Source organism: Helianthus annuus, chromosome 9 (assembly GCF_002127325.2).
Source record: "Helianthus annuus cultivar XRQ/B chromosome 9, HanXRQr2.0-SUNRISE, whole genome shotgun sequence".
Classification (NCBI taxonomy): Eukaryota; Viridiplantae; Streptophyta; class Magnoliopsida; order Asterales; family Asteraceae; genus Helianthus; species Helianthus annuus.
The window spans coordinates 153,673,614-153,701,198 of record NC_035441.2 but is presented as its reverse complement, the minus strand read 5'-3'; the positions used below and the strand labels follow the sequence as shown (position 1 = coordinate 153,701,198).

The 27,585-nt window shown below is 34.4% G+C and overlaps 1 protein-coding gene across 1 annotated transcript; it reads left to right on the top strand.

Annotated features, from left to right (window-relative positions):
- Positions 1–21,378: 21,378 nt before the first annotated feature.
- On the top strand, positions 21,379–27,204 carry LOC110908866. Its single transcript, XM_022153865.2, has 9 exons — positions 21,379–21,533; positions 22,032–22,430; positions 23,637–23,718; positions 24,487–24,562; positions 24,730–24,810; positions 24,934–25,070; positions 25,172–25,421; positions 25,512–25,575; positions 26,360–27,204. Exons 2-9 carry the CDS (start codon positions 22,064–22,066, stop codon positions 26,932–26,934), a joined length of 1,632 nt encoding a protein of 543 aa, XP_022009557.1. The 5' UTR covers positions 21,379–21,533; positions 22,032–22,063; the 3' UTR covers positions 26,935–27,204.
- Positions 27,205–27,585: the final 381 nt, after the last annotated feature.

The following is a 27,585-nucleotide window of genomic DNA, read 5'->3' as shown; positions in this document are numbered from 1 at the left end:
TGGTCCTAAGAGAGTCCTAAGGCATATCTATACCTCACTAAAACGGGTCAGAACTGAAGTCAAAGCAAAAGTCAAACTTTTGCGACATTCGGCTTCGAACCGGGTCAATATAGCAAATGGTCGATTCAAACGAGCGTAAACAAGTTTATATACTTAATATCATGTTTTATGAGTGCCAAAACAGGTTTCATAGCATATACATTACAGATTATGCATAAATCGCAAAAATAGCTTTCTGTTGACTTTTTAACCGTTCGTTTGACTCGACATTTGAGCTAGTTAGAGTGGTGATCAGAGGGAACCCTTTTAGAGGTTTATTACCCACATTAATACCAACTCATAACTACCTTTGATTCGTCATAAGACTGAACCATCGCGGATTTATTTTAAAGTCAAACCGTATTTACGACGGTTTGGTTTCTAGTGATTTTCTAAGCATAAATTGAACTACAAAGGATCTAATGAACTTACAGAAGTTAAGACTTGCTTAGAGAGCAATGAAGAACACTTGAGAGCCTTTAGAATGACCAGAGAAGTGTTGTTGTGTTGTGATGAAAGTTATGAACACAAGTATGCTATTTATAGCCAAAGTCAAGGTCCAAGATCATCACACAACACCCTACAACTGGTCATGGATGGTTGGCATGTGTCCTAGAGGGTTATGGGTCGAGTATAGGGTGCCCATGCCTCATTTATTGACGTTTTGATCATTCACAAGCTCAAAAGGCAAGAAAATACAAACATTCTGCATCTGGGCGTCTAATGCGGCCCGCATGGGAGTTTCCATGGATTTGTACGCGGGTCGCCTGAGATTCAAACTTCAGGCGCGTATATTAGGTGGCTCGCGGCCCGCCTCCACTTAACCCAAAACACAACGCGGGTCACGAGAGGCTTGATTTTCAGGTTTTTAAAATCTTTTATAATCATTACGAAATCCTGGTAATTAATAACGAAATCTTTCGTAATTATTAACCTGACCTTTCGGGTTTGAAGGGGTAACTTTGCGGTTTGGCCCTCGGTTAATTACAATTAAGGGCCTTGTGTTATTTACCCGCATTATTAAGTCCCCGGTTAATTTATTATTTATTCGGAAAGCCTTAACTTTCACTGTTGACGCTTTTAACCCTTCTCATACGAATTCGATCATAACTTTCTCGTTTTAAAACGGAACTTCGCGGAATTTATACAGTATATTCTAGTGAGCGTATAATATTGTTACAAAGCCTCGGGAGCGTTAAAGGGTCACTCAGAGGTATAATTAAACATGTTGACACGGTTAACCCCTGTAGCTTGTAATCTCTCACTTTCTTCCGCGTTTCGCTTCCGTACGATCCATGATTCATTCGTTTGAAGGTACAAGCACCATTTAGGGTTACCATACAGTATATTTACCCTTGTTTGACATCTATAACCCTCGAATTTACATACATTCAAGGTTTGTCAAAATTAGTCCTTTATTTATTATCAATGCCACGTGTAATCAAATGACACGTTTTAACACATCATTGGACACAAAAATTCGAGGTGTTACAGATACACCAGAAGACGATAAAGTTAGTGTATTATTCTTTAGAGTTCCAAGTTGTTTTGGCATGACTAACCATTATAGTATATTTGTAAAGCAAAAATATATATTATTTGTGTTCTTGTCTGAACCATATCTTACATATCAAATATAAATACTATGTAATATATATTATTTGTTTCACATTTTTATATATAAATGGTTACTACTTTCAAATAAATATTATTTTAGTATTTTACTATATTATGTAAAATAACTTATATTTACTATGTAATATAGATTACAAAATACCACAGTGAAATTATTACATTTAGTATTATGATTTTGTAAAAGAACCGCTATTATTTATAACGTTAAATGAAAGTTGTAAATAAAAGGGGTAAAAGTATTTGTAAATATGTAACACTTGTTGGGGTGATTCTATGTGATTACTTATTTACATTTTTGAAACTATATAACGTTGTCAATGTATTTACAAATGTTGTAAATAAGTGAAAACGGTGACTATTCTTTTTATATTACAATGTTCTCCTAACCCAACGTAGTTGATGACTACAGAGTTACCACAAAACATGTGATAGATTATTATTTATATAGTTTTATTTGTCCCTCTAATTCTTATATCATTTTATGAAAATATGTCTTTTCTTTACAGTACGAAGCAAAATATTTTTATATATAATTAAGATTTATTAAATAAGTACGATGACTTAATTAACTAGTCATTATCATGGCGGATATTAGTTAGTGCTGCCTTGTTTAAGCATAGGTGGCCAGTCCATGCTTAACTAAGGCTAGGCTATTCAATACATGCCCCTGATAATAACTTTAGTATCTAAAAATGATACTAACACTTCTGTTATTTATTACTAATAATAAAAATAAATAACTTAAATATAAATGAGAGTATATCTTAATATAGTTTTTATATAAAATATAAATTCTTTTCCTCAATGTTTTATCAAAATTCATTAACTCGATATTAAAGAGTTAATGTTTTATAGTAATGCGATTCATAGCGCAAAAAGCGAAATGATATTTTGAGTTTTGATAAATCGAATGAAGTCCTCCAGTGGTTTTCATAAAGTAAGCGAATCAAATGCGCAACAACCAGAGCGTGTGTAACGTGTGGATTTACCAAGAAATGAAATAGATCAATATTCGCTATTATGAAAGAAATCCTCATAATATGATAATTATTTAGAGGAAGTAGAAATGCGAAAGTCAACTTATTATATGCAGAAGTTAGAATTTTAACGAAAGGAAATATAAAAACTTTATCTAGAATTTTGTGTGATAACTGTTGTTAAGTGACATTACCAGGAATGTCGAATGAAATGAAATGAAATAGGGGATTTGCAAAGGTATATGACTTCTTTTGTAGTGTTAATAATTATGACTCTGATTAGACTGTGCACCGATAATTGTGAAATCTTGTTATAACGTATCTCAGCGAGATTTATGTTGGTTGTAGGATCATATGGCAAAGTGCTTCTTTTTTATTAGTAGTTTTTCTACTGACGGAATTAGCATTGGTGTCATCGTGTCTAATTTATATTTTCCAAAGGCCTTGCCTTGGAAGTCGTAAGTGATATACTTTGACCTTTTGTGGACGTATAATTTAAGTTTCATGTGTTTTCTTGTGTATTAGCACAACTTTATAGGCTTCTTACTTGCGTTAATAGTTTATGGTAACGTATTGGAAATTCTTATACTTTCGATGATATCCTAACTTTAGAGGGTTCTCTTTGTACGAGTTACGAGGTAAATGATTAAACAAAATAATGTTTAATATTGGAAAAGAGATTCCTGATAAAGAAATCTAGACACAGATGCTTGTGCTTTATTTCAAATTGTCAATCCTTATGGTTTTTGGATTTCCTTATAGATATAGCTATCTATATAATCACATATTTCACATGCTGAAATAAACATACCATTTATCAGGTCAATGTATTTAACAGATTCATATTTCCAAATCAGATATCAAATCATGATATTATTTAGGGATATCTTGTCACTTGTTTGACATACTATGTACCCCGTCTTATCCGGTTCGCGCCGGAGAGGTAATCTCAGTATATCGGACAAACTGGAGAGTCTGCTACTCTATACTCAGTTTTGCCGGAGAAAATTTTCTATTTCCCATAAATAGTATCTTTTCAAGATTTTAAAAGTGCCTCTTTTATTAGGGCTTTCATCTAGAATCAAGGGAATTTGTATTTCTATAAATCCCTATGCTAGATCAAGTAATATCAATAAATAAGAATAAATAGCAATTAAGTGCTATTGCCTGCTAATCGTCATTCTTATGGCATACCACTATTTATCATATTATACTTATATAAGTAGTTTTATCTTGAAGCTTATATTAAGGTAAAATTCTTAAGTTCAAGTCTAGATATCATCCTGAGTGCTCCCAGATAATATTAAGTTCCTAACTTTTCGTTTAAACTTAGGTATTATTACAACATCTAATTGTTTAAATAAGTGGCTTAGCTTATACTAAGGCATCTTATGTTCGAGTCTAAATGCTATCAGATGTGCTACCAGTTAATAGTAATCTCCTAACTCTTTTATTTAAGCTTAAGTATTATTATCACAACACTTATAGGCTTAAAGTAGTGGCTTAGCTCTGATACCACCTTCTGTCACGACCCCCGACCCCATCCTGGCCGGAATCGGAAGCCGCGAACAGCCTAGTGGTTTCGGTGATTATTTTGAAAGACATTGCAGCGGAAATTTCATCAGGACCGTGAGTTAGGAAAATTATCAGAGTTTCGAAAACACCGGATTTTATTTATTAAATAGATGGGATAAAACCCATGTTTTACAATGGTAGCTTTTAATATAAATAAATTTGATTTTATAAAACAAGATTTCTTAATTTGATTCAATTAATAAAATAAGCCACTTCTTAAAGTCCTTCAGTGCCGGATCCAATTCTTACTCCAATCTACTGTAATTACCTGAAACGCGTTTTAAAAAGGTTTTGTCAGCAGGGAAATACTGAGTGAATCATTCATTTTACTGAAAACGACCCATTTGTTATAATTTACAGTATTAAGAGCGATTACAATGTCTCTAATATCAAACCAACTACCCACGGTACTTTATCACTCGACCCACTGGCCCACCTGTCCAGTGGTGTCTGTGATTATGGTCATATCACCCATTGGCTGCCCCAATGTTGAAGATTATCAAGTAATGTATACAAAACCCCACATACTGGCTGTAATTTGGTGATTACAAAGACTTAATCCCTGTAATTATAACTTTGAAAATAATTTGGAGTTTTGTAAAACAGTTGATAAAAAGAGAATGACTCACTATATAAGCATGCAGATTCATATGGCCCAAAGTTTAGTCTACAGATAATCCTTGATATATTGCAGATTCATACAGGCAGAGCTTAGTCTATTGATTTAACCTTGTAACCTAGTGCATACGAACTAGGTAGGTAACTTAATACAACATTTACGATAGACTCACGAGATTAAAACCCTCACGACGAATGACAAAGTGTAATCACTTAAACATCCATCGGATTCACAACGAATGACAGAGTATAGCCCGAATTCGGGCGGCACTCAAACATCCTGTCGGAATGACGACTAATGACAAAGGATAGCACTAAAACATCCGGTCGGATAGTTTCAGTCGATCGGACATTGAATCGTAATAGCGATCGAGTTATTACCCTGTATCGTAGCAGAATTCGAGCTAGTGTGTGTTTGGTAGTAAAACGGCTATAACTCAAAGTGTAAGACGAAATTTTCCGTCGTTCCAACTCCAGAAATCAAGTCCCACAGCCTGCTATTTATAACTGGAAAACCGTCCCCCTCGCGTGTCGCGACAGGAACATGTGCACCCGTCGCTTGGCGCGATGGGTCTATTTTCTAGCCTAGGGTGGACACGTTTAGGGGTAGGCTTGCTGAGTCGACAGAAACGATAATTTTAATTTCTACAGCGAGTTATATGGATAACCGTCAAGTAGGGAATACCCCCCCTTGAGTTTTAGGGGCCCTGATTCTGATTCTGATTGTTATGAAAATTTTAGGGTTTATGCAGGATTACTTGGGTGTCTAAATTAGGGTTTCCTATTGGGTAAATAAAATAATAGGTATGACTTTTGATGAGAGTTGTTTACAAAATAGAATAATAAATAACAGTTTTGGGTAAATCACAAAAAGAGAATAAACAGTGAGAAAAGAGAGTGGACCCACTGTGTAACTTTAGGGTTCAACTAGAAAATCTCCTGGTATAAATTTTGGGTATAACTTTTGGGCTATTAAAAATATAAATTGCACTCGTGGTAAGTATAGTACCCCTAATTCAACCTTGTCCCGATGTTCCGAGATCGAATCCCAACAACTTAGTCGGGCAGAGCCCTGACATATGTTATGAGGCTCAGATCAATCGGAAAGGGTAGCGGTGATCGGGAGTTACAATACTTAAAACGAAGCATGGCTTTATTATGATTATAGGTGAAATATAAAAGAAAATTTAGAATATATGCGGATAGAGAAGGCAGATCGATTTTAAAGAAAGGAAAGAAGGTATAGCAGCTTGAATGTTGAAATCTACCTCCCTATTTATACTACAATTTGGAATGGTAATGCATGCCACGCTAGGAGTCTAACTTTCATTCTTACATCTACACGTATACCCTTTTTCTTTAAAGTTTAGTTTAATTATTTTATTTTTCAAGATTCTTTCCTATCTATATTACACATGTATACATATAATTTGTAGGATTTTTGATTATTTTATATAAAAATAAAACTTATATCATTTTATTATTTTATTATATACGTATGTTTCAAATATTATTTATTATTATTATTATTAATTTATATATTATTATATATATCAAATGATAAAGGGGTATTGCACCAGTAACTTTTGGGATCTTTTGGTTATGGCTACCAACATTCTGGTATTTGGGAATTCGTCACCGACGTTTGCTTTGTTGTACACATTTGCCCCTTGGTGTTTATAAGACACGTTTCTCTGCCTTTCTCAATTACTTAACACGTTCTCACCTAGGGTTTTGAAACTCTTCTCCTCAACGTCGCTCCCATTTGTGTGGCTCTGTTTTTCTTACACCGTTGTCGGTGACGATGGCGGAGGTATATCGTTATCATGTTTCCGGTGGTATATGCTTGAGTTGGAACGTCGACTGTCTCTTTGACTCTCGGTGAAGATGGCGGTGCCTCTCCGGTTGAATCGCTGCTTTACCCTGAGGGTCGATGATGATGACCACTTGCTTACTTGAGAAATACGGAACTACTGCCACCTGCAGCCACCAGTCGAATCTCATCTGTGTGGTTTCACATGGCGGTGGCAGTTAAGAGTCGTTGCCGGGAATTGCCGTTAACGGATGTTTTCCACGGTGATTGTGATTGTTCACTTTCGGTTTTGATTGTTCAATTTTATGCTCTATGATGACATCTGAGAGCTCGAGGTTGTATCCTTATGTGGGTTTCGATAGGTTGCTTTTTTCTAGGGTGTTTTTCCTTCTGTGTTTTCTTGAATAAAGTTTTGATATTTGGAAAATGAAAACACCGATTGATGGGAAAGATGCAAACTTTTGTAAAGATCATGGATTCATGAGGCTAGAAGCATATATGCATCGTACTCTATGTATTGAGAATTGTACATTAGGCATACTTTGTATGCTTAAGGGGTCATCAGTTCGAGAACATGTAGCAAATGTTATTCTTAATTTGAAGGGATTATTTTTTGCACAAATGTGACTGGCACAAACCTGTCACGATGAAATTTTTGTTATAACCACTCATCAAACACACAAATGGAAGATTAATATATGTTTTGTTTCTGTATATTCTCATCAAACACACAAATGGAAGATTAATATAATGTTTTGTTTCAGAGTATTCATAACCATATGAATGAAAGTATGTTCATTGAGGACGGTGGATTGGTGAACTTAACTAATATTATGTGATTCATGTTACTGTTGCGCAATAGTATAATACAGGTTTACTTCGTTTTTGATCCGTGCGACGGGAAACATTACTAGTTATAATTAATTTAAACGGCTTCACTTATTTGGCGCGTATAACTTCTAAAATATAACTTTTTACAAAATAATGAATATGTATTTAGAATGAGAATATTTGTGTCTACATTTTGAACCAAGTTTCATTAGAAACAGAGTAAGTCCAAATACAATATATATTTTTTATAGTTTAATTATTAGATGGTTCCTGGGCCCGTCTAGGTACTTCATATTTCTTACAGTCAACTTACCCGTAATCTACCCATCTAATAATATAAGCTTTTATATACTTTTATTTTATTTAGAAAGGTCACCCATATCCAGGCCAATTAGAATAATATTTCAACCAACTATATAAAATAGTGTTTAAAACTATTTGGGTTGAATATTTATATTAAAAATAAACTAGCTACTAGTTATTAGTGGTTAAACCTGTAATTCTTATATGATAAAAATAGGAATGTTACATCCTCCCCACCTTGTTTTAAATCTCGTCCTCGAGATTTGGGTTACGATATTTCTTTTAGACTTATGTCATATTTTAGTCAATAAAAATAATATTAAGGTAGATGATATAGATTAAAATATCAAAGTTTTGTGAATACGAGTTGTTCCATAAGTAGGATTCAATGGTTCAACTGAATTAGTGCAAGAAATCGATGATAAACGAATGAGATGAAATGATATAATTTCCAAAGTGACTAGTTTCAAGTCAAAAGATATATGTTCAATATATATTTAAAATGAATGTGAAGGATTTTTAAAATGAATAAAATTCTTTGTCAAAAGAAAGCTTACTTTGATTGGCAACTGAGGAAGGTTTAGAATTGATAGGTTCAGAATGAAATGAAAGCATGAAAAAAATGATTTGTCAAATATGGAAGTATGAAAAATCAATGTGCTGAGATGAGTGAATTTTCAAAGATACACCAGAAGACGATAAAGTTAGTGTATTATTGTTTAGAGTTCCAAGTTGTTTTGGCATGACTAACCATTATAGTATATTTGTAAAGCAAAAATATATATTATTTGTGTTCTTGTCTGAACCATATCTTACATATCAAATATAAATACTATGTAATATATATTATTTGTTTCACATTTTTATATATAAATGGTTACTACTTTCAAATAAATATTATTTTAGTATTTTACTATATTATGTAATATAACTTATATTTACTATGTAATATAGATTACAAAATACCACGGTGAAATTATTACATTTAGTATTATGATTTCGTAAAAGAACCGCTATTATTTATAACGTTAAATGAAAGTTGTAAATAAAAGGGGTAAAAGTATCTGTAAATACGTAACACTTGTTGGGGTGATTCTATGTGATTACTTATTTTCATTTTTGAAATTATATAACGTTGTCAATGTATTTACAAATGTTGTAAATAAGTGAAAACGGTGACTATTCTTTATATATTACAAAGTTCTCCTAACCCAACGTAGTTGATGACTACAGAGTTACCACAAAACATGTGATAGATTATTATTTATATAGTTTTATTTGTCCCTCTAATTCTTATATCATTTTATGAAAATATGTCTTTTCTTTACAGTACGAAGCAAAATATTTTTATATATAATTAAGATTTATTAAATAAGTACGATGACTTAATTAACTAGTCATTATCATGGCGGATATTAGTTAGTGCTGCCTTGTTTAAGCATAGGTGGCCAGTTCATGCTTAACTAAGGCTAGGCTATTCAATACATGCCCCTGATAATAACTTTAGTATCTAAAAATAATACTAACACTTCTGTTATTTATTACTAATAATAAAAATAAATAACTTAAATATAAATGAGAGTATATCTTAATATAGTTTTTATATAAAATATAAATTCTTTTCCTCAATGTTTTATCAAAATTCATTAACTCGATATTAAAGAGTTAATGTTTTATAGTAATGCGATTCATAGCGCAAAAAGCGAAATGATATTTTGAGTTTTGATAAATCGAATGAAGTCCTCCAGTGGTTTTCATAAAGTAAGCGAATCAAATGCGCAACAACCAGAGCATGTGTAACGTGTGGATTTACCAAGAAATGAAATAGATCAATATTCGCTATTATGAAAGAAATCCTCATAATATGATAATTATTTAGAGGAAGTAGAAATGCGAAAGTCAACTTATTATATGCAGAAGTTAGAATTTTAACGAAAGGAAATATAAAAACTTTATCTGGAATTTTGTGTGATAACTGTTGTTAAGTGACATTACCAGGAATGTCGAATGAAATGAAATGAAATAGGGGATTTGCAAAGGTATATGACTTCTTTTGTAGTGTTAATAATTATGACTCTGATTAGACTGAGCACCGATAATTGTGAAATCTTGTTATAACGTATCTCAGCGAGATTTATGTTGGTTGTAGGATCATATGGCAAAGTGCTTCTTTTTTATTAGTAGTTTTTCTACTGACGGAATTAGCATTGGTGTCATCGTGTCTAATTTATATTTTCCAAAGGCCTTGCCTTGGAAGTCGTAAGTGATATACTTTGACCTTTTGTGGACGTATAATTTAAGTTTCATGTGTTTTCTTGTGTATTAGCACAACTTTATAGGCTTCTTACTTGCGTTAATAGTTTATGGTAACGTATTGGAAATTCTTATACTTTCGATGATATCCTAACTTTAGAGGGTTCTCTTTGTACGAGTTACGAGGTAAATGATTAAACAAAATAATGTTTAATATTGGAAAAGAGATTCCTGATAAAGAAATCTAGACACAGATGCTTGTGCTTTATTTCAAATTGTCAATCCTTATGGTTTTTGGATTTCCTTATAGATATAGCTATCTATATAATCACATATTTCACATGCTGAAATAAACATACCATTTATCAGGTCAATGTATTTAACAGATTCATATTTCCAAATCAGATATCAAATCATGATATTATTTAGGGATATCTTGTCACTTGTTTGACATACTATGTACCCCGTCTTATCCGGTTCGCGCCGGAGAGGTAATCTCAGTATATCCGGACAAACTGGAGAGTCTGCTACTCTATACTCAGTTTTGCCGGAGAAAATTTTCTATTTCCCATAAATAGTATCTTTTCAAGATTTTAAAAGTGCCTCTTTTATTAGGGCTTTCATCCAGAATCAAGGGAATTTGTATTTCCATAACATATCCCTATGCTAGATCAAGTAATATCAATAAATAAGAATAAATAGCAATTAAGTGCTATTGCCTGCTAATCGTCATTCTTATGGCATACCACTATTTATCATATTATACTTATATAAGTAGTTTTATCTTGAAGCTTATATTAAGGTAAAATTCTTAAGTTCAAGTCTAGATATCATCCTGAGTGCTCCCAGATAATATTAAGTTCCTAACTTTTCGTTTAAACTTAGGTATTATTACAACATCTAATTGTTTAAATAAGTGGCTTAGCTTATACTAAGGCATCTTATGTTCGAGTCTAAATGCTATCAGATGTGCTACCAGTTAATAGTAATCTCCTAACTCTTTTATTTAAGCTTAAGTATTATTATCACAACACTTATAGGCTTAAAGTAGTGGCTTAGCTCTGATACCACCTTCTGTCACGACCCCCGACCCCATCCTGGCCGGAATCGGAAGCCGCGAACAGCCTAGTGGTTTCGGTGATTATTTTGAAAGACATTGCAGCGGAAATTTCATCAGGACCGTGAGTTAGGAAAATTATCAGAGTTTCGAAAACACCGGATTTTATTTATTAAATAGATGGGATAAAACCCATGTTTTACAATGGTAGCTTTTAATATAAATAAATTTGATTTTATAAAACAAGATTTCTTAATTTGATTCAATTAATAAAATAAGCCACTTCTTAAAGTCCTTCAGTGCCGGATCCAATTCTTACTCCAATCTACTGTAATTACCTGAAACGCGTTTTAAAAAGGTTTTGTCAGCAGGGAAATACTGAGTGAATCATTCATTTTACTGAAAACGACCCATTTGTTATAATTTACAGTATTAAGAGCGATTACAATGTCTCTAATATCAAACCAACTACCCACGGTACTTTATCACTCGACCCACTGGCCCACCTGTCCAGTGGTGTCTGTGATTATGGTCATATCACCCATTGGCTGCCCCAATGTTGAAGATTATCAAGTAATGTATACAAAACCCCACATACCGGCTGTAATTTGGTGATTACAAAGACTTAATCCCTGTAATTATAACTTTGAAAATAATTTGGAGTTTTGTAAAACAGTTGATAAAAAGAGAATGACTCACTATATAAGCATGCAGATTCATATGGCCCAAAGTTTAGTCTACAGATAATCCTTGATATATTGCAGATTCATACAGGCAGAGCTTAGTCTATTGATTTAACCTTGTAACCTAGTGCATACGAACTAGGTAGGTAACTTAATACAACATTTACGATAGACTCACGAGATTAAAACCCTCACGACGAATGACAAAGTGTAATCACTTAAACATCCATCGGATTCACAACGAATGACAGAGTATAGCCCGAATTCGGGCGGCACTCAAACATCCTGTCGGAATGACGACTAATGACAAAGGATAGCACTAAAACATCCGGTCGGATAGTTTCAGTCGATCGGACATTGAATCGTAATAGCGATCGAGTTATTACCCTGTATCGTAGCAGAATTCGAGCTAGTGTGTGTTTGGTAGTAAAACGGCTATAACTCAAAGTGTAAGACGAAATTTTCCGTCGTTCCAACTCCAGAAATCAAGTCCCACAGCCTGCTATTTATAACTGGAAAACCGTCCCCCTCGCGTGTCGCGACAGGAACATGTGCACCCGTCGCTTGGCGCGACGGGTCTATTTTCTAGCCTAGGGTGGACACGTTTAGGGGTAGGCTTGCTGAGTCGACAGAAATGATAATTTTAATTTCTACAGCGAGTTATATGGATAACCGTCAAGTAGGGAATACCCCCCCCCCCTTGAGTTTTAGGGGCCCTGATTCTGATTCTGATTGTTATGAAAATTTTAGGGTTTATGCAGGATTACTTGGGTGTCTAAATTAGGGTTTCCTATTGGGTAAATAAAATAATAGGTATGACTTTTGATGAGAGTTGTTTACAAAATAGAATAATAAATAACAGTTTTGGGTAAATCACAAAAAGAGAATAAACAGTGAGAAAAGAGAGTGGACCCACTGTGTAACTTTAGGGTTCAACTAGAAAATCTCCTGGTATAAATTTTGGGTATAACTTTTGGGCTATTAAAAATATAAATTGCACTCGTGGTAAGTATAGTACCCCTAATTCAACCTTGTCCCGATGTTCCGAGATCGAATCCCAACAACTTAGTCGGGCAGAGCCCTGACATATGTTATGAGGCTCAGATCAATCGGAAAGGGTAGCGGTGATCGGGAGTTACAATACTTAAAACGAAGCATGGCTTTATTATGATTATAGGTGAAATATAAAAGAAAATTTAGAATATATGCGGATAGAGAAGGCAGATCGATTTTAAAGAAAGGAAAGAAGGTATAGCAGCTTGAATGTTGAAATCTACCTCCCTATTTATACTACAATTTGGAATGGTAATGCATGCCATGCTAGGAGTCTAACTTTCATTCTTACATCTACACGTATACCCTTTTTCTTTAAAGTTTAGTTTGATTATTTTATTTTTCAAGATTCTTTCCTATCTATATTACACATGTATACATATAATTTGTAGGATTTTTGATTATTTTATATAAAAATAAAACTTATATCATTTTATTATTTTATTATATACGTATGTTTCAAATATTATTTATTATTATTATTATTAATTTATATATTATAATTAATTTAAACGGCTTTACTTATTTGGCGCGTATAACTTCTAAAATATAACTTTTTACAAAATAATGAATATGTATTTAGAATGAGAATATTTGTGTCTACATTTTGAACCAAGTTTCATTAGAAACAGAGTAAGTCCAAATACAATATATATTTTTTTATACTTTAATTATTAGATGGTTCCTGGGCCCGTCTAGGTACTTCATATTTCTTACAGTCAACTTACCCGTAATCTACCCATCTAATAATATAAGCTTTTATATACTTTTATTTTATTTAGAAAGATCACCCATATCCAGGCCAATTAGAATAATATTTCAACCAACTATATAAAATAGTGTTTAAAACTATTTGGGTTGAATATTTATATTAAAAATAAACTAGCTACTAGTTATTAGTGGTTAAACCTGTAATTCTTATATGATAAAAATAGGAATGTTACATTCTACCCCCACTAATCAAATAATTGCTTACCACTACACGAATCAAACTAATCATATTATGCCATATTCACATCATGTATTAAATTCCAAACATCATTCAAACATACTAAGGCAAGTCAAATTGTTTGTGCAAAGTCAAGCTAGTGACATTATGCTATATTCGTGTCATGTAATAAATTCCAAATACCATTTAAACATACTCAAGTTACTCAAATTGTTAATGTGCCAGTAAGACAACTAAACTTAAAACCGATGACAGTAAAGTACATGGTCAAATCTTACCATATACCCCAAACTAACCTACCATTTAATTCAAGAAACTCTTAACAAAAATCTTACCTATTCCATTTAACATCCACTTTATCGTTACTCTGTTCACATTGGCTGGTTTTAATCTCTTGATCATAGTGTGATCGGTTGCCATCACTGGTTGTCCTGATGACGTTGTTATCCCACCACAAACAACCTGAATGACTCAGAACCTGGAATATGTTATTTCTTCGTGGGACAGCCTGAAACAAATAACCGGCAAAAAAGATTAGGTCTTGTAAAGTCGGAGAAAGAAACGAAAGCTCACAGTTGTGCTGCATAATGCGTACATCTAATTAGTAAAATTGGTTTCGTTTCTCTTTCAGAGTTTCAAGGTCTTTCTTGGTAAATTTTTCACTCCAATAAACAAATGGGTCAGCATAAGATATTCCAGCCTCATTGGGAAAAAAGTTAAACCAAGACCAACTAATGGATTTAGTCATTAGTCATTGGTGCTGCAAAGAATTGTTAAATCTTATGGTTTCAGTTCAGGTCTTACCTGCTTCCCATTACCCTGTAAGTAATCGCATCTATGCTTGCTTTGTCTTCGTAAAATTCACTTGCAAGAATATCAACTGTCTGGTTACAGGAAATACCTCATAAATGATAGATCTAGAATAAAACTTAGTGCAATAATGCATCAAAAAGTTCAATAAAAAACATCTAATCACCAGCTTTAACTAACAAAATGAGTAGTTAGACATACATTTGCCAATAGAGAACCAATAAGCACACCACCACAATACCAGACAAACCACAAAACAGCACCCACCCAGAAGGTTGCACCAACTAAACTGTAAATAAATCGTTGAAATATATTTTTTGCATAGAAAGAAATCCTTGAAATATATTTTTTGCATAGAACTGAATTGTGTAGTCCAGAGCGCTGGTATTTTTTTAAAAACAATTGAACTTTTTGGACAACTGAATCTACTAATCTACTAAGCAAGTCCGTAAATTTTAATCATACATGAATAGAACTTTCTAGGCCATCTTTGAATTTGTCATCATATCATTTCAGCCCTAAACAAACCAAAACCAAAAAAAAAATTGAACAAATTAAAATTAAACAATTTCACCATCATTATCAAATTTATCCACAACTCAATCCCCAAATATCATATTCATATTTACATCATTACCTGCCTAGATATGAACACTCGAGTGCCAAAACGTATTTCCACCCTCACTGTGATCAAAAGTGAATATTTTGAGCTGACAATCACCTTCCATATAGAGCTATGACTATATATTCCATAAGATGTAGACCTTCATTAACACATATTCAATATATACACATATTAAAACCAAAAATTAAGGTATGAACTCGTCCAAAAACAGAAAGTGCTCAGAAGATAACCTGAAATACATATCACGGCTCACACCTCTAAAATACACCTCTAAAAAATAAATATACCTGAAATTATCCAAGAAATTGTGTTCATTAAATGATCCCCAAAATATTATTGTACTTAATTTGTGATAAAACTAACCGAGAGAGGCGGCGACTACGTTATGGTTTCATGGCTTTCCAATGATGAATAAACAAACATATAATGGATGAAGAAGATGAATAACTGAAGTATTCGAATGAAAAGGTTACGGTTCTGGGAACACGGAACTTGATTTTATGTCTCTATGGATGAATAAGATGATGTTGACCATTAGTTTCATCTAAGCAGCTGTCATCTGTATCTCCAAATGATTCGTCTAAAAGGAATCGGCTCACAATTGCCTGAAACTGCAAGAAGAGACAAAATTACAAGTTACACTAAAATTTAAGATCGAGGAGAATGCAAATCATACAAACCCATAAAATGAAGTCCCAATAATAACAAATACCATTTACCTGAATATAGTAATTTGTACCTCCAACAATTACTGGTAAGTGATTCCTGGATTGGATGTTATATCACTGATAAAATGAAAATCATTTACGAATGTTTTTATTATACTAACAAAGAATGTTGTATCTACGCGCTTTATGTGTATATACAGGGGAGAAGAACTCACAGGAATTGCATAATCCCTAAAATCCTTCGCAGTGAACTCAACCATAGGGCTGATCGTACCCAACAGATGGTGTGGCACTCCTGCATAGACATAGAATCCCGAAATGAATAACAGCTCATTTAAGCGGTAACAAAACGATGTGTGTCAGTTTAATACATATGGATCTTTCTAGTTCAATCAGTTAGTTACCTTAAAAGAAAAGGTGCATAGGTCAGGTAGTAAATCAATCAGTCAACTATGTCAGTTTAAGTTTAACAGAATATGCTACAACTTGTTTCAATGGTTATACACATAAATGGAATAGTTATACACATAAATTATTACAGGTTAGAAATTGAAGTTGCTACCTGCTGATGCTCTAATTCTTTGCATTTTCAGGTTCTAATCATTTCAAATTTCAAACTATATGACAACAAAGCCCTACAATTGGATTTTAAAAGCCCAACCTTTTTTAGTTTGCATATTTATTACTGGCCACAACCAATCAAACACGCCAATAACCACCGGTACACATCAATTATTCAAACCAAAAAGTCACCCTATAGTAGCAGTGTTTATGCTTTATTTATTTTATGTACAGTTTAGAAAAAATTAAAAATATTCAGAACATAAACCCTAAATCCCAATCGTTTCCATCAAAATCGAACCACTTACTACATGCTGAACCATCAAAATCGTCATGACATCACCAGCGAAACCTACACCCGCAGACGTCATGGTCACAGAGAAACCCTAGACCACCAGCATCAAGGAATAAGAAGAAAACATATTTGTTTACTGCATCAAAGATTAAGAAGAAAACATACCTTGATTTAGGGTTTATGAGAAATACAGTGATGGACATGCAGAGATGTATGAAACTGAAATTAGGGTTTTAAGGATTCATTAACATACCACCAATTAACGGATTAAACTTCAACATCAAGATAATAGATAATATAAGAAGCAATTGCTTGACAGCACTCACCGATGATTCAGATTTGCAGAATGATGAAAAAAAGATGAATACGGAGGAGAAGATAATTCGCGTTTGAATCCTCTAGTTAAACATAGTATTCGTAATTTTGGAGAAGATTTTCAACTGATTGATGATTGATTGCAGTTTCCATACAAAGAGCATATGAGAGGTTTCAATATTGAATGTTTGGAGAATGCCTAAATTCATTTTGTCGCTCGTGAAAGTGAATAAGAAAGGAGAGAAAGGAAAATGGCGCCCAAATCACAATTCTCTGGCTAAAGAGATATGCCACATCAAGGTCAAAAAATCAACCTTTATTTTGCTTTAGTATAATAGATAGATTGTTAAGTTGAATAAACTCACTTAACAACATTACGGATTTAAAAACTTTTTTCACTGGGTTCTTTTTGGTAGACTCTCACTAAATTTCACTATTTTTCCAAATCATACGAGGTTCTCACTAATTTTTTCCATTTTTTCTAAACCGAATGAGTCATGGGAACCCACAAAAATGACCTAGATCCGCCCCTGCTTAACAAAGCGCAAACGTGAAAAAGGGTATAGCGCAAAAACAAAAGCAATCCAAAATCCTTGTGAAGGATGTCATGGTCACATGCATTCTATAAACTTTTTTTTAATCATATTTTCAAATTAAATCATTGAAGCTTATTTTTATTTTTAACACAAATGTTATCATAATCTCCGTTCACATTTTAGGGATATGCAATTTTTTTACACAACTATCCTATTTTATAGGCCAACCTAAATTTTAAATACTCGAATATGTACCTGGTTTTTCTGCCATATTAGTATTCGTCAATAATATTAATTCAAGTAAGTATTTCGTAACAAATTAGGGGGGAGGGTGTCGTACTGCTTGCCAATGTATCCCACAGAGGTCCTAAAGGTGGGGGCAGTGTTCTCGCTCCTATTGCCATGGCACATCAGCCATCTATCCCGAGACTCCCTCCATCTTTCCTTTCCCTTTCTTTATTTCTTCTCCCCTCCGACATCCCCACCCCGTACCACCATCTCTCACCTTCCATCTCAACCCATCTCACCTTTGTCCCACGCCATCATGCTCTTATGAAATCCACCCCCTCACCTTTCTTAAAGGCACCAAAACCAAATATGGGTTTTCCAAAACATATAAAATAGTGAACACCCTTTCAACCCTCAAGTTTAACTTATTATTGAGATCATCATACATTAACATCATCGTTTGCTTTGGCTCCATGAAAGACGTTGTATACTTTGACTCCATGAAAAGCATCTACTAAACTGAAGAAAGCATCTAATTTGCTATTTTCGCGCATCAAATTTGCTTGAACCAAATCTATTAAAACTCTAATCTAGATATTGTTCATCAAAGCTCCAATTTCTTCATGATTATAGACTCAATGACAGACAAAACTTGGGAATTGCTGAAGTCCCATCTATCTCGCAATGACATTTGGCGATCATTGTTGCTTGTCAAAACTTTCACTAAAACCATTTGTAGTGGTTAAACAAAATAATGCCCCCACCATGGGGCATTATTCGACACGTGGTAGTCCAGTCAGCATGGGGCATTATTGGTTAGTCAAACCTTGGACCACTCCCATTGGCCACATTCAAATTCCATTTGACCCACTTCAGCGTTTTATTTAAAACGCCTACATGCAATTTTTTCAAAAATAACGCCTGCCGTAATTGGGGGGGGGGGGCGTTTCGGGGCGTTTTTTTTGAATTTTTTTTTTAAAATACCGCCCCACTACGGGTGGTCTAATGAAGTTGGTTCCATTATTTGGTCACATCTTTCGAACCTATAGTCCCTTTCGTCTCAACTGTTGCTTTGTTGTCAAGGGATAAACTCTATATTTCATAAACTCTTTACCGATCCAACATTGAAATACAAGAGGAATAAAAGAATCGACCGAGGGTTTACTTAATGTTTGTATCAAGTGTTAGAAGTGAAATAAAAACCCAAAGGACTCTGCCTAAGATTTTTGTTATTTATTCTTTGGACTTATCTTTTTGATGTTTAGGCTAATAACAAATACGTGTCTTTTAGGCTAAAGGGTATGGAGAGCATGAGTTGGGTCATCAATCGCCACGTAGGACCATTAATGAATTGCTACACCACCTCTTGCCTCGTCCACCATGGTTGGCATGGATTAAACCGTGGTAACCATGAGCCTCGTTTCCTTTTTCAATACTTCAATTTCCTTTTCACAAAAATAAATTAAAGTAAGGCTGGAGGGTGTGGGGGCGCCACCCCGGCCAACTCAGCAACTATAGCGCCCCATAGGGCTCCATCACCACACCCTCCATTTTAAGAGGGGGACGCCATACTTACTTCGCCGCCATGGTAACGCCAAAGTTGAAAGGTTCAGGTGGAGCCCACTAGTTTTAAACCAATGATTTTTTTTTTAATTTTGTTTAATAGGGGTTTCATCCACACCATGCAAATTAAAGGGAGCTCCATAGCTGAGGTGGATTCTAGGTGGCGTTGACGTGCCCTGATAAAGCCCCTAGGGGGCTCCAACCACACCCTCCGGCCTAAGAGATAGTGGTTTGGGTCATGACCACACCCTTAGGGTAGTGGTTTTGGATGATAGACTAGAAATGGACGACCTAGCAATGATGTGGAAGGTCATGGTGCCCCTATAGCCTTATATACTATTATATTCATCTGACTTCATTTAAGCTTCAAACTTATGTAAACCGGTTCAACTGAGCTATAATTCATTTAAGCTTCAAATATATATAAACCGGTTCAACTCAGCTATAAATTTGTATGAGCCTATTTTAATCAAGTTTTCGATTAAGGTTTTAACTTTGACAATATTTGAATAAGAGTAAATCACAAGTTTTGTCCTTTATGTTTACATCAAATTTCAGGCGCTGTCCTTTAACGCAAAAATTGACAGGCTGTGTCCTTTACCTTTCAAAATCTTGCACGTTTTGTCCTTTAGACCAAACCCAGTTAAATTTTTTTGTTAAATTTAGTCATGTGCAAGGCACATGAGGGTACCATTGTCATTTCACCTTTTTAGGATTTGTTATGTAAATAACTTATATCCAGGGACTTTTGTAAAAATAGATAGATATATAATTAAAATAAACTTCTCTCTAAACTCTCTCTCTCTCTCTCTCTCAAGATCTGAACTTCCTTTCTCTCTCTTGTCTCTCTTTTCTTTCTCTTCACGATCTGAAGCTGAAACCGATGTGTAAAACTAAAACTTTATCTTCCTATATCTTTCTATAAGAAAAGATCCCATCTTTTTACAGATCCAGCAAAAGATCCCATCTTTCTATATCTTCCTAGTGTAATTCTGTAACCAAAACTTTAAAGATCTAATAAAAAACTAAAATTTGAGGTGGGTTTATTTTATTCACCGAAAAAGATTGAAAACTGAAACTGATTTGTCACTTTTTGGTCTTTCAGTAATACAGATCGAAGAATATGGGTAAAAAAGAAGCCCTAAATTGTAAGCAGATTCTTAAAAATTAGCATAAAATTCCTGATTGAGTTTTTTATTAACAACAATTATTTATTTATTTATACAATGGAGGAAGCGGTGGTTGGATGGTGAAGACGGCGGTCGTTGCAGGGTAGGAGGCGGCGGTTGGATGGTGAAGACGGCGGTTGGTGGTGGCAGCATATGGTGAAGGAGGAATGCCGGAGAAGATGGTGGTGTTGTCGGATCTATTTGGGGTTAGGGTTCCGATGGAGGAGGCGACAGTGGAGTTGATGTTTGCATTGGAGGAGGTGGTGGTTGGATGGTGAAGAAGGCGGTGGTGGTGATGAAGACGGTGAAAACGATGGTGGTGGTGGCAGCTTATGGTGGTGTTGGTGAAGACGGTGGTGGTGGCGGCGGCATCTGGTTGTGGTAGGTGGAGAGAGAGAGAGTAGAGAGAGTGGTTGTCTTAGGTGGGTGTGGTGGTGGCTGGTAGTCAACGGCAGATGAGTTGTGGTGGTTGTCTGAGAGAGAGAAGGGTTGAATGTTTTTAAAGATACATATTTTTTAAGAATATTTTGTTTTATTTTTATAGATAATATTAAATAAATTGGTAAAAGGACCAAATTACGCTTGTGTAATCTGATTTAACAGAAAAATCTAACTGGGTTAGGGCTAAAGGACATAACGTGCAGGATTTTGAAACATTAAATACAGAACTTGTAAACTTTTGCGTCAAAGGATAACGCCTGAAATTTGATGTAAACATAAAAGACAAAAGTTATAATTTACTCTTTGAATAAACATATCAAAATTTACCATAATAATCCCAATCCAAAAAAAACTTTTGGCGGATTGATATTATCAACTATGCAACCGCAATCGTACGGCCACAAACTTTCAAAATTACCCTAGCGATTGCATACACACCCGTTGATTCCCGTTGACACCTCGTTCCTCTTTACTCCCCGGCTAAGCAAGATCCCTACAATCCCATATTCTTTTTCCCCCAATTCCTTCGTTTTCAGGTAAATCTCTCTCTTTTCTCGCTTTTTCTCTAATTCAATTGCAAAGATTATGCCCAGTGGTTAATAAAGTTACGAACTTGAAAACAATTAGGTCGTTTTTCGATTGGTTGATTGTGTTTTCAGCTGTGTTAGTACAGCACGTGTGTTTTGTGTTTGATTGTTTATTGATTTGAAGGGAATTTAGTAAATAGTAGCTGAGATGTGAATGTTTTTGGGTTTTTACTGAAACCCTAATTTTCAAGTTGAGTTTGAATGTTCTTGATAGGAGTTTTAGATGTTGTATGTGTTTGAATTGTAAAGAAACATGTCTTTGGTTGTGATTACTCGTTATATAGATATGTATAACTTGGATCTTATTATTATTGTTATAAATGTGTTACCTTTTTCTATGTCGTTTTTATATGGTAGTATTTATATCAACAAATTAGCTGTAAATATACTGTTATAACTATTTCATCGTATCTTACACAAGAATTGAACAAAATGACATTATTGCAGGACATTTTACTAGAATTTTTTGTTCTGAAAAAATGGAAAATTCATCTGATTTAAAGAAGGACGAGGAGGACTTCATTAAACTTCCAGAATCTAATAGTCCGGGGGGTGGAAGTGTAAATGGGAACAATCATAGTAGTATGCCTAGTGAAGCTGACAGTCAACCTATTGATTCTGGTGTTAAGGAAGGCCAACTAAATGGGGAGGTCGTAGTTATTGAAAAAATCGAACATGCCCAAGTTACATTAACTGATAATAAGGAACATGATTTAACCAGTGTCGAAGTAAACACTTCTACAGTTATAGAAAATAGAATTTCAGTTTCTGTTGAGAATGGTTCATTAGTCCAAGATGGAACTCATAAGCGAACTGCAAGTCCTAGCCGCAACTCTGAGATTGATGGTACACTTAACAATTTGTTTCTCGTCTTTTTACATATTTCTGTATTATATTTTTACTTGGTAGTTTGGTGAGTTGTAATATATATATATATATATATATATATATAGGGGAGGGTTTAAATGAGAACGCTAAATATTTGTGAGAACCGTGAGAACAAATGAAAAATCCATGAGAACTTGGTCAAAAACAATTCAAATTCAAAATTTTTTTCTACACTTATCATTATTATTCGAATACAATGTTAGAAATTCAATTTACACGTTTAAATTTACGTGAATTCATAAATAAAGAAAATTTACACATGTGTAAGTTTGCCATTTACACATGTGTAAATCTGCTATATTTACACATGTGTAAAAAATCTAAAAAGAATGATTTTGAAATGAGAAATGAATTATTTGATGTTATAAATTCTTGTTTTGATGTTGTATCTTAATTACAATGAGGTTTGTATAAAAAAATTGGTTTTGATTGGTTTTTTCATTCGTTCTCACGGTTCTCGCAATATTTAGCGTTCTCAAGATAACCCTCCCCTATATATATATATATATATATATATATATATATATATATAGGGGAAGGTTCATTTGAGAAGAAAAAGAACAAAGGGTAATTTTGTAAAACATTAAATAGTTTTTTCATTTATCTCATTTATTATCATTTTTGACTAATTAATTAGTCATAAAGACTATTATCCTCCACACTAACTTTTTCTTGCCTACACACATCAAAAGTTATCCTACATATTTCGAAATTCATCCTACACGTTGAAATTTATCCTACACAACTCGTAATTTGTCCTACACAACTCGTAATTTATCCTACACTTTAAATTATTTTATTTTATTTTTTGAAAACATATATATTTTGAAGATAAGTTACAAAAAAATTAATGTATTAGCTATTAAAGAGGAAGACTACAAATTAATGAACTATATAAATTTACCAATGTACCCTTGTAGTAACATTAAATACTTATATTAAATGAAGTAAAATAAAGCATTCTTATTGGTTGAAATTTGTTCTTTTTTGTTCTTACAAAAAATTTATTCTCATTTGAACTCTCCACTATATATATATATATATATATATATATATATATATATATATATATATATATATTCATATCTGCCCTATATTCGTTTGCAAGTTTCTAGCTGCAGTATGCTAGTAAGCTTCCTAATATGTTTTCCCTTGACATGCTAGCCGTATCTGGTAGTAAAAGACCACGAATAACCGTTGATGAACAGCAAGCTTCAGTCCATATCGTTTATAATTCTATAACAAGGTATAAAGGAAAACATTTTTATTCAATACTTTCTTTAATTTCATTTTAAACTTCAGTTTTCAACTCTTATCTGCATTTTCATTTCTCCGTATTTTTAAAAATCTGTTATTTTTGGTCCCTTTTTTTATATTTCATATATTTTTTATGATTATCTTTAACATTGTTTGAGGGGAAAGGGACGCCTAAGTAGGAACAGATGGAGTGTTAACATGTGAACATGCATTTCGTCTTTTCTGTTCATGTTTTTAAGGATGGTTTCTCATCCGGTTAATACCCTCTTAAGAGGATTATGGCTCAAAGTTTATGTTTCTTATACAGACCAAGGTTTAAAAGAACGGAAACGAGTTTTGAGGCGTTTTCCCTTCGCCTCACGAGGCGTAAGCCTCGAGGCGAAACGAGGCGTAAGGCCGAGGCGGTAATAATAAATAAATATAAAAATTATATATATTATAAAAATAATAATGCTAACTAATTTCATCATCAGATTCATCAAAATCATCAAAAACATACATAAAAAAGAGATGAAATGCTTGAAATTGACACAAAAAGTCAAAAACATCAAAAACAACTATGAAAATCCCATGAGGCGCAGCCTTTCTTAGCGCCTCAGCCCCTCTGAGGCGCATATGCAGTAAAAATCCCATGAGGCGCGCCTCAGACTCGTTTTCTGGCCGTTTCGCCTCGAGGCGCGCCTTGAGGCGCACGCCTCAAGCGTTTTTTAAAACCATGATACAGACAAACTCTAACCAAATATCTTATGTGTATTAGAGAGAGTAAACAGAAGCTTGAGGAGTTGTTACAAAAGTGGTCAGAATGGCATGCTCGACATACTTCTTCATCTCGTGTAAGCTTGTAATCTAATTACATTCTGTCATCAAGGTTTACAAATCTCGTACATAGCATTTTCCGAGTTGTGTTAAGTATCGGTCTTTGGCTCATTTACAGATTTTGTTTAGTAGTCATTTACCAAGAATAAATATCGTTAAATATTTGAATTTTTTTACCCTTCAGGATTCAAAGGATGAGCTAGAGTCCGGTGAAGGGACCTATTATCCAGCTCTAAATATCGGTTCGGACAAATCTTCTGCAGTGGTACATTTTTTTTTTTTTTTTGATAATTCACTTGTCGACTAACCGGATTTGAAGAACTTTCTATGTGGCACTGTATTTCGGTTGAACCAATAAGAATGCTACTTTTTTTTTTGTTTCGTGTAGTCCTTCTGGATGGATGGTCAAACTAGAAATTTGCAAAGCAAGGAAGTTATAACTTTAGATAACAATTCGGTCCCGCTTTATGATCGCGGGTATTCTTTCGGCTTAACATCAGCAGATGGTCCGAATAATTTAGAGGGGTATGGAATTATATTCAATTTTAGGGTTACGTAAATAAATATTCTGTTAATATGTGCTATTTTTACCATGTTTTTACTATGGTTTTGTTTCTTGTGGTTAGAGGATTGGAAATAGTAGACGGTTCTCGTTGCTTCAATTGTGGTTCATATAACCACGCACTAAAAGAATGCCAAAAGCCGCGTGATAATGCTGCTGTTAATAATGCTCGTAAACAACACAAAGCTAAACGTAATCAGAATTCAATATCTCGTAACCCGACCCGATATTATCAAGACACACCCGGCGGAAAGTTTGACGGTTTAAGGCCCGGTGTCCTAGATCCAGAAACACGAAAGCTTCTGGGCCTTGGGGTAAGAAAAAAGTCAAACCCTTCGATTATTCCTTTATCTTTTCGACATTTTCATTTATGCAAACTAACGTAACCCTTTGTTAAACCGTAGGAGCTGGACCCACCTCCATGGCTTAACCGAATGCGGGAGATCGGTTACCCACCAGGATACCTAGGTAATTGATTGTAATTGTTTAAACTACAATTAGGGCTGTAAATGAACCGAACGAACACAAACAAGGTGTTGTTCATGTTCGTTTGTTAAATAAATAAATGTATTCACGAATTGTTCGTGAACACTTGCCGAACGAGATTTTTGTGTTTGTGTTCATTCATTAAGGAAATGAATGTGTTCGTGTTCGTACGTTAATTTTAGATAACGAACACAAATGCAACTGAACACAAACGAACGTTGATGAATATAAACACAGATGAGCATATTTTAAGTTTCAATAAAATCGGCATTTTTTCTCACAAAGATGGTCATTGAGACGACGACGTTGACAATGTAGTTGGCGATGAGAAATTTCTGAAGGTTGCGATTTTTGAAAGTTGTGAACCCTAAATTGTTAAAAGATATGTAATATACAATACACCGATATTTATTAAATATGTTATTAACAGGAATTTTAAAGTGTTTAAATAAAATATAAAAACTAGAAACCCTTACGAACATAAACGAACACGTTACCAAACATTCACGAACATAAATGAACGAACGCAGGCTCTGCTCATGTTCGTTCGTTTAACTAAACAAACGAAATTTCTTGTTTGTATTCGTTTATTTATTAACTGAACGAACACAAACGAACTTTCCGCCGAACGGGTCATGAATAGTTCGCTGAAGTGCTGAACGTTCTGTTCCTTTACAGCCCTAACTACAATTATTTATGACGAAAGAAAAAGTTAGTTTATGTGAATCTTTTTTGTAAATATGTTTGTAACGATGTTAAACTGCAGACGCGGAAGAGGAGGATCAGCCATCTGGGATTGAAATATTCGGCGACGACGAGGTTGTTGTTAAGCAAGAAACAGAGGATGGTGAAATCCTTGATATGAATATATCCCCTCCTCATGGTGGTGGTGAGCCGCCTAAGCCCGAACCACCGAAGAAAATGAGTGTTCAGTTTCCAGGAGTGAATGCCCCGATTCCGGAAAACGCTGATGAATGGCGGTGGGGAGCAAGGGCGTGGAAGTTTGATCTACCTAGAAGTAGATCATCAAACCACAGGTATCATGATTCAACAGAATCTCCTGCAAGTAGTAGACACCGTTATCCTGAAGATAGGTGGAACCGCGATTATAGGGACGATGGGCCGCCTGGAGTTGACCCGGTCATCGGTTCCTTGCCGTCTAGCTTCTCGCCTAGGTACCCTGGTTATGACTCTAGAGGGTCGAGTTATGGAAGACGAAGCCCGTTGATACGTGAAACGAGTTCGAGTCACGATGATGATCGGTGGCACCCTTACTCGTCTGACTCTTCGTCCCACCGAAGGGAGCGCCATGAAGACCGCCACCATCGTAGTTGGCGGTAACATGGGAGGTGTTTTCTATTTAGGGGCAGAAAAAGCATCAGGTGTACATGGGTTAGATGAGATGAGTTGACAGTTGGTTAGCAAAAGATGCTTGTGCTTTTGTTAGTTTAGCCTCGGTCCCAGTATATTTTACAACTATACCCTTATGATCTGTGTTTTGTTTAACGGTGTACTTTTTAGACTATGATGTGTTGTAAACCGTAGTGTTTGGTGGGATTAGCTATTTATCTCTCATGGTTCCTTTCATTAGCAACATGTTACTTGATCGCTTCTTTTCTTTTCACTTTCTTTCATAGGCTTGAGCTCTTTGCAATGGTAAGTTATCACTCTGTACGTTAGAAGAGCGTTGCAACTTATATTACGGATGAGTGTTATGTGATTGACTATCTCGGATTCAGAAACGATGAACGACATGTCACTCAACATTGTCTGTTGTATGTGATCGTAAAGGCTCGCACACTAAACAACAATCACTATTAAGTTACTTTTTAAGTCTATGTGTTTTAAATTTTAATGATTTTAACTATTTGAGTCCAAAGTCAATAAGTTTAACGCTCTCAGTCCCTAAACGCTCATTCTATAACGATTTGAGTCCCTGTGTTTTAGTGGTTTTAACCACTTGAGTCCAAAATCAAAAGTACAAGTATTAAA

Bases quoted from the DNA above. Each gene is read 5' to 3' on its own strand.
- LOC110908866 (XM_022153865.2), top strand. From the start codon at position 22,064: ATGGAAAATTCATCTGATTTAAAGAAGGACGAGGAGGACTTCATTAAA. The intron at 25,422-25,511 runs GTAAGAAAAAAG...GTTAAACCGTAG, and splicing joins GAAAGCTTCTGGGCCTTGGG to GAGCTGGACCCACCTCCATG. The intron at 25,576-26,359 runs GTAATTGATTGT...GTTAAACTGCAG, and splicing joins TTACCCACCAGGATACCTAG to ACGCGGAAGAGGAGGATCAG.